Source organism: Curcuma longa, unplaced genomic scaffold, assembly GCF_044706935.1.
Source record: "Curcuma longa cultivar G26 ecotype Majalengka, Jawa Barat unplaced genomic scaffold, ITB_CL_G26_1.1 contig_15883, whole genome shotgun sequence".
In the NCBI taxonomy this organism is placed as follows: Eukaryota; Viridiplantae; Streptophyta; class Magnoliopsida; order Zingiberales; family Zingiberaceae; genus Curcuma; species Curcuma longa.
This window is the reverse complement of record NW_027430228.1, coordinates 1-8,677: the sequence shown is the minus strand read 5'-3', so window position 1 is coordinate 8,677 and position 8,677 is coordinate 1. Positions and strand designations below refer to the sequence as shown.

At 37.5% G+C, this 8,677-nt stretch overlaps 1 protein-coding gene across 1 annotated transcript; it reads right to left on the bottom strand.

Moving 5' to 3' along the window:
- Nucleotides 1-2,996, bottom strand: LOC141816273 (zingipain-2-like). The gene is made up of 4 exons (XM_074704083.1): nt 2,505-2,996; nt 793-1,025; nt 555-695; nt 1-255 (listed from the first exon to the last, which is right to left on the bottom strand). Exons 1-4 carry the CDS (start codon nt 2,983-2,985, stop codon nt 10-12), a joined length of 1,101 nt encoding a protein of 366 aa, XP_074560184.1. The 5' UTR covers nt 2,986-2,996; the 3' UTR covers nt 1-9.
- Between the last annotated feature and the right edge of the window lie 5,681 nt (nt 2,997-8,677).

Sequence of the window (8,677 nt, the reverse complement as noted above, 5' to 3'; positions counted from 1 at the left end):
AGTCGTGGCTTATATTATGAAAACAGGGTTGCGCAGGTTGGTCCTTTCCTTTACAGGGTAAGAAACATACATTGCAATACCACATTTGCCAGAAGATTGTGCTATGTTCCGTTCCATTCGTATGTAGCCAGACTCTCCCCATTCCTCACCCCATGAGTTCTTCACAATCCAGTAGTCCTTGCCATTTTCAGTACCATAACCTACTGCGGTCACACCGTGATCTAATGCAGTTGTACAAGTTCCGGTGAATATTCCCTGCAAAAATATTATATTATAAAAGCACGCAGGAAGATCAACATATTTTGTGTTATGGCACCTAAATGTCTACGGCACTTGCAATATGGTAAAAACTATATGTATGGAGAGGAATAGCCTTGACATGGCAATGATATAAAGCACGCCAACTGTGGAAGAAAAAACATCAAAGTGGTTTGTAAGAAACGCATCCCATAAAACTCATTCAATGATGCCATACACACACAAGCTTTTGCCACTAGATTGGATAATTCAAACCGATTCAATTATCAAAATTTAATCATCTGGATGAATCTTACCGATTCATAAAGTTTGAAATCGGCTCCAGCGGCACTGATAGCAACACTAACTGGTTGATTTGCCACAGCCTTTTGGAGAGACTTCTCCTTGTTGCCAGGAGCAAATTCATACGAATCGATTGAGGCAACATGAACATTTTGCTGCACGAGAAAGGCAAGCACCAAACAAGATTTATAAAGCGATTGACAATCTAAACATTAAGCGTCTCTAGTTGCCAATGGTTAGTCAATAGATCACCTTGTTGGTATTGCAAGTCCCCTTTTGGCCTATGTATGGGTAGACCTTCTCGCTGTTGATGCCACCATTGTTAATGATAAACCTGAATGCGATGTGCATGAATCCACCACTGCAGCCACGGTTGCCGGTATCACAGTCCACTAATTCCTGTTCTGACAGTGAAATCAGATTACCGGTGACGATTTGGTTGATACCTTCGATGGCAGCAACTGCAGAGAACGCCCAACAACTTCCTATAAACACCATCAAGGTTATAATTAGCATACCCGTTGAGATCATTGAAACCAAACTACTTTACATCTTATATTTGGCTTGCCATAACTTGCTAGAATCCGTCGCAAACTTATTATTTGATCTCAAAAGAAATGTTTCAAGGAGACGATCTAGTTAGGGTTGTAAATGAGTTAAGTGCTTGTGAGCAAGCTCGATAAGAATTTATTTATGTTCATTTAATATGCACAAGATCAAATAGATAAACAAACTTGAACAACTCTATCAAACAAGCTTGAACAGCGATTTGGCTTGGCTCGTTTACATCCTGATCTAGGTATCATAGATGACGTGACTCCTTCTAGGGAAAAGGTCAAGAGTCAAGCGAAGGTCAAGGTTCAGGCTGATCTGCCAAGACTAGTCAATATGAACCTAGGAGAAATGATCCCATCAGGGTCAAATAGTTGTCGCCTTCGGCTCGGATTGTACTTCGGGTTTAACATGGGCTCAATCTTGACCTCACTTGGGTCTCTAAAGCAATCTCATCTGGCCCCAAAACCTCATTTGAGTCGTCTCAGTTTCGACTATCTCGGTCTCAGCTGCCTTGTCTCGACCATGCCACCTCAGCTGGCTCCGTCTTGGGACCCACTTTTACGTCTTCTATTAACCACTATCTTATATGGACCTACTAAGGAAGAACATGAATATTCTCATAGACACGCGGTAGTCCAAGAGTACAAACGGTTACGAGGTTGTCAGATATGATCCCCTCGGATATCCTTTTTTCTGCATATAAGGCCAAAAGGAAACCACTGTCGGATCTGATCTCCTCGTATGTTGTTATAATGATGTTATCCGGTCCAACATAGAGATGCCCTTAGCGAGCTATAAAAAATCTAATACGTAGCCTTATTCCATGTTCGACTCTGAAAACTCTTCTGGTGTTATCTTCTTTTCGGTCTACATTCCATTCTTTCGGAAGAATTCTAATTTGAGTGTCGGAGTGGCTTGCCGAGACTCCGGTACCAGTCTAACCTCTTTCTGAAGTGTATTTCAGATCCTCATCATCTTCTCCTTCGAGCTCCTCCAGAAAATCGCACACATCGGATCATTCATTGACTAATGGCTTGACCATCCGTGGTACTTAGCCAGAACACATCCCTATCATCCACTTATTCTTAACAGTACCAGTAGCAAGTAAAAAATCTTCATTTGGTGAGTTCATCGATTAGACTTTCAAGATTTCGATACTAGCTAGCAGTAGATGAATTTACAAATCTAACAAAATTCCCGGCTAAAGGAGAGGTAGAAGCAGATCCCCATGCCAGTTATTCCAAACAGCGCCCCTTTTGTCAAAAGACGAACGAGAAGCAAAGAGAAAGGGATCTGGAAAAACGTTCTTCAAACAAAAGCAAATATCTAACTTTATTATAACTGACTACGTAATAAGAATCAGCAGTGCTTTAAAAAGTTTGAAGTCAACAAAGGAAGAAATAGTTTACCACAACGGCCCTGATTCTTTACGGAGACGACGGCGCCCTTCTCCCTCCAATCGATGGAATCGGGCAGATCGTCCCCTTCTCTCGGCAGGTACCTGCTGCTGATCTTCCGGGAGGTGGATGTCAGCCGGGAGAAGTTCCCGAGGAACCTGGCCCGGTACTCCTCGTTGGTGAGGTCGGCGAACCGGTTCATCCCGAGGCGGTAGGATTGCTCCCCGCGGTCGGCGGCCGCATTGTGCTCTTCCACCAAACGGAGGTTCTCCTTGAAGACCTCGAACCGGTATTCGTCCAGATCTAGGGCCTTTTCGGCAGGGCGATGCTTGGCCCTCCACTCCAGGTAGAGCATTCTTACCTCCTCGTCGCTGTGACCGGGGACGGCCCCGCCTTGCTTGGAGAGGGTGAGGACGTCCTGATATGGGACACCGGAGACGGCGGCGACGGCGGAGAACGAGAGGAGAAGGAGGAGGGCGATGGCGGAAGCCATGAGCGGAAAGAGAAGAGTGAAGCTTGATGCTCTCTTTGGCAATAGAAAAGCTTCCTTTATATAGAAGAGAGGGTAGTGACTGAGAGGTTGTCACCTTACATTTTTTATTCTGAAAAAATATTATTTATTTTATAGCAAGGTCACATGTGATTAACAACATATAAGGATAATTAACTCCAGCAAAAAAAAAAAAATGGAATTCGTTGGAAAGTTGATCACTACGTATTATCTAGATTTCGTTGAGATTCAATCTTTATTTACTTTAATAAATTTATCTTATAATAATCAACTTTACTATGCCCCGAAAACCATATAAGAATCATTAACATATTTAGTTAAAGTGGTTTGATAATTTTCAAATTCCTACTCCATAATCTATTATCTAATCACTTTTGGAAAGCACCACTAGCATCCTCCTTCTCGGTCAAACACCAAAAGTTAAGAAACCCCTTGTGAATCAAGATTACAAAGGGATTAAAACGAGAAATAAAACAAGAAAAATAAAACGCTCTAACAGGTTTAACTAATATTATTTCTCTTTTTATGGCCTTCTAAATTTTACTAAAGGATATCTGTTGCTCAGTAAACAACTGTTTCAGATTTATTAGTCGATTGGTTCTTGCGATCCAATTGTTATTGTACAACAAAAACTCCATTATGTCTTCCACATTGTTTAATTTATCAGTTGATTGGTCATTTATCATCATTTGACTACTCAATCATGAAAAAAATCATTCTATTCACTAGCTCCTTGAACCCAATTAGTGAACTGCTTAACCCTTATATCCTAGATCTATTTGGAGTATTTGATGACCACCTCTAAAGTTAAATCCACCTATGTTGAGTTTTACCTTTATTCCCATAAATACAAGTCACTCAACACTCAGCTCATCGATATCTTATCATTTGCATTTTAATTTCACCTCAGAGCCACCTTCCTTCAGGTACATCCTTCATATGCCTCACCTTCGCTCCTTTGACTTTGAAGTCCACTCCCCTTGATTGTCATCCTTACTGCCTCGATGTCCTTCATTCTACGGTCTCTTAGTCTATCTCATACAGCTTTCTCAGACTTCAACAAATCTTGAGTCATTGAGTTGCCAATCTAGACACTCTAATCAATGATCCAGAGATGCCTCAATATCATCTCAATATTTTTCGCATTGTAGTCCCTTAGATATTTATCGTTTTTTATTTTTTTTGAACCTCTAATTAACTCATTGAACATATATGCCACGTACCATACCCACACTAAGCAATGAGCTCTTTAACTTTCATGTGTGATTTCGTTCTTTGCTCACTCAGATAGTACATATATCAAAACAATAAGAGAATGCCTAATTTTAATCTTTTATCTGAACATAAAAATTTAATATCACACCGAAGCATGCACCTCGGATACTATTGCGTCATCACATTGGATTTTTTATGTATTGTAACATGTGAAGAAAAAAAAACATTGATCTTGTAGCACACAATGAGCTAGGGAACATGCATGACAGTCTGTCCTTGATAAGCCCTTGGACTTGAATATTATATATATTCTCAAATGTGCGTGCATATAAACTGACCATCCGTTTATTATTATTATTTTTTCTCTTCATAGACGAAGCTGTAATTGCCCATGAAATCGGGAATGCATATGGTTGCCTCCGGGGCATAGCTGAGTTGGTTACGATGTAGCAGAGTTGTACAAGAGGGTAAGGGTTCGAATCTTGGCGAAGTCAGGCAACACCCTCCTGCGTCGTGACCAATTGCAGTTTTTCGATTTATCTCCTAGCTCACAAATGGTCGGGGGGCCGATCGTGTGGGGCCGCTAAGGTGGCGGATTCCACCTTTAGCAGAAAAGGGAATGCATATGGTTAGGTTATGTTGAGCTAAGCCAATCTATCCGATAGGTCAGGTTAGGTTTGTTGCTTAGTTTGTAGGTCATATTCCTCATCACCTAATGTTCTTGTTTGAGATCATCTATGGATGAGTCATCAACTGATGATAATGATGATGAAGTCATGCAAGACTTGCAGATGATGGAGCTCCCTGTCAGACTGCAAAGAGAAGGAGGGTGAGAATGAAGATTATAGGGGTGCCCATAATCTCACATCTAAAGTACATGGAAAAGATCATGGGGTTAAAAGGATGGAAAGTATCTCCATTGGTATGAGGTCTTTTGGGGAGAGCCGATCAAACGACATAAGGGCTTAGACATTGTGGAGATATTTTGATTCCATCGATACTAGCTTAAGTTAAATGGAAAGAGAAGAAACAAAATATTAGAGAAGGAAAGTGTTAATTGTGTGTACGTGTACTTGCACCCGAGAGAAATGAGACCATTATAGTCCTTAGGTAGATGTGTCGCCAATAAGGAGAATATTTCATCACCGTGATAGTTAAGGGTTTTATCGAATATTTCATTAATCATATTATACTAATGAGATAGGTCAGCTACCATCAAATATTATATCATTGCACGTGTCCTTCTGATGGCAGTCTGGACAGAAGCGTGAACTTGAAAAGGTTGAGTTGACGGAAGGGTAGACCTCTAGCTAGAAGATCACGGATTCATTCGGGAGCAAAGTTAGTAGAGCATCGAGTGGGGCACTGAGTGGGCCGCATAGTTGGTTGATCAGGGGGGCTGAGTAAAAGATCAACCACTAGGCTAGAAGAGAGTTGGAGTGGTTAACCAAGGATCGAGTTAGGGATCGACCACTGAACTAGAGAGGAGAGCTCAGACGGTCACTGAGAAGAGAGTTCGGGCGGTCACTTAGAGGAGAGCTCGAGTAGGTCACTGAGAGGAGAGCTCGAGCAGTGAGAAGAGTTCAGGCTTAATTAGAGTGCGGGGCCTCGATCCGAGCTAGGTGATGAGCCGAGCTAGCTATAGGGTTGAAGACCAATCTGAGCCAGCTCGACCAAAAGATTGGGCTTTGTCTCTGTCGTGTCATTGTCAATTGGATCAAATATTGATTTTTTTGACCTAGGCGTACTAACCCATAACACCTAAGTTTGTTCTTATCGAGCATATATAATACATGTCTAGACTAGATTTTGATATTGGACTCCATGTTTGATGAGGATAATTGCTTGAATGATACATTAGGATCGATCCGAGTATAATATATTATAATCCACCTCCGCCTTAAACGTTACATGTAAAAGTAAATTGAATTATATTAATCTCAATTTTTTTTCAAAAGAAAATATATAGGTAAATAAGAAGAAAAGTTAATCATCTTGTTGTATTAAAAACACTATACTATACTAAAATTAATATGTAATCACATAAATATTAATATTTTAATTAGTATTTTTTTTAATTTAATTAATCGCCCACATGTGAGATTAAAAAAAAAAAAGATAATCCCAACTAGCCCTTGCCAAGGTGGTTATCACATGTCCAACATCCTTTGATTGACTTTGAAAAAAAATTCCTACAAATATAAGGGAACCACATGTGAGACTTTAAGAGGCTACGAGAGGTGATGAAGAAAATTAATGACATTGTGACCCCAAGGACAGGACATACATTGATTATCCTTATCCAGCCTTTAATATATGTTTGTCTGTATTCTCGTGTGAAATTGCATTATTAGATATTTGAGCATTATTAGAGATTTGGGTATAATGTTCATGTGCATTTGTCTTTGTGGTGGTAAAAGATAAGATTTTTTTAAAAATAATTAGACTTTAAAATCTATATAGCACATGTATGATATTTAAACAACTAATGATATTGAAAAATTAAGAATCATCTCACTTTATGAATTTATTTGATAGATAAAATATAAAATCAGACTGTCTATCTCAATATTAATAATTAGTCTAAATTGAATACCTAATATAAAAACAAACACACAATAAAAAAAAATAGGTGCATTTGTCTTCTCCATTCTCTTAATAGACGATTGCCATGATTGACACGATGATTCACATAATGCTTTTGTTATCATGCTTGATAAAGAAAAAAATGTTTAGCATAATCATTTTATTGTTTTCACCACTCTTTTAATCCATATAAATATATTTTCTTTCCCTCTACTTATTCTCTTCCCTCTACCTCTCTCCCTCTCTCAAGTAAACACGCTTAAAAGTTAGAATAATTGATGGAAAAATGGTAGAACAAAAAAATAATTAACTTTGTTGTTTCTTTTTATTATTATTTGAGAGGTGGTGGAACGATTGCAACCATCAATCAAATCTATTTAGATTGTTTTTTTTATTAATTCAGGAATCTCATTTTTACAATCCAATTAATGTTGGGATACAATTAAATTTCCCTGTTGAAAATACATAAAAACGATTGTGAAATTATAAAATGAAAGATATCTCAATTAGTATGAGACATGTCTTATATTATATATAATATTATATTTATTTATTTATATATTAACAAAATATTTATTTTTTCAAATCTCAAATAAAATTTAAAATTCACTAATTAGTGCAATAACGAGTGGAAAAGCTTGCTTTGGATCCACCTCTCAAAAATATGAAAAATGATACGCTATATGAAAAATATAACATGAAATTCAACATGACACACTCAACTGCATGGATGTGAGCCCCACTACATGAATATAAGATCCACTGCATGGAGTGTGTCATGTTGAATTTTATGTTACATTTTTTATGCTCCAAAAATATTTTTTGACTTAGGCTATAGCCTAAGTACAGCCCGAGTGCATCAAGGGCGGAATCACATTATAAGCTACCCGAGCTAAAGCTCGGGAACCCAATGACACTAAGAAAGAGAAAAAAACTTGGATTTATGGATAAAGAGAAAAAAAACTTTAAAAGAATAAGGAAGATAATTCGGGATGTTGACATTGACGTCTGCATTACAACTCAAGATCAACCCGAATAGATTATCAAATACAAAATTATATGATCTCCATTCGGCTAATAATAAAATATATTATTTTTATATATAAAAGATAAACGATTCATAATTCATCTAAAATATATCTCACATAATACTAGTGTAAAGGATCTATAATCCACCTAGTGGTATAGCATTTCATTTAATGCCGAAATAAATAAACACAAACAAAACTTAATAATACTTTGAATGCAATGCCTAAACTTTATTATATAATTACTTAATTTTGTTAATTTAATACGCAACTCTTTAAGAGTGAGCCAATTATACCCTAGAATTATAATAATTTCTTAGATTTTGCAACTCTTATAAAATGTAGAGTTGAAGCCCCGTTATACTAGGGCTGCATTGATTTAATTTTGTTATTAACTTAGTTTGATAAATCACACAACTCTTTCAGGGTGAAGAGCCGATGTTGATTTAGTTGATTTATCTATAATTTGACTCGTTTTAATATAATTAATTGTATAGTTTAAATTATCATAGTTTCCATATAGTTTCATTTCTTTTAAAGGAGTCCTAGGTTTCCCTAATTTTCTTTTAATTTAGGGTTATCCAATAACATATTTTCTTTGTTTCGTGCTTGATAATTATGTCTTTTTGGTAGTCAACCTCACGGATCCCTTTTCAATAAAAAGATAGAATTTGTCATCCTAATGATCCTATACAGTCGGTCTCATGACCATCTATGAGAAGATAAATCGATAAACTGCAGTTGGTCACGATGGAGGAGGGTATTGCTCGACTTCATCGAGATTCGAACTCTTATCCTCTTCTACAAATCTGCTCCGTACAAGGTGTTAGGACAAGATCACACTT

Coding starts and splice junctions, on each gene's coding strand:
- LOC141816273 (XM_074704083.1), bottom strand. CDS start 2,985: ATGGCTTCCGCCATCGCCCTCCTCCTTCTCCTCTCGTTCTCCGCCGTC. Junction 1,026..2,504: donor AAAGAATCAGGGCCGTTGTG/GTAAACTATTTC, acceptor TGGTGTTTATAG/GAAGTTGTTGGGCGTTCTCT. Junction 696..792: donor GGACTTGCAATACCAACAAG/GTGATCTATTGA, acceptor TTTCTCGTGCAG/CAAAATGTTCATGTTGCCTC.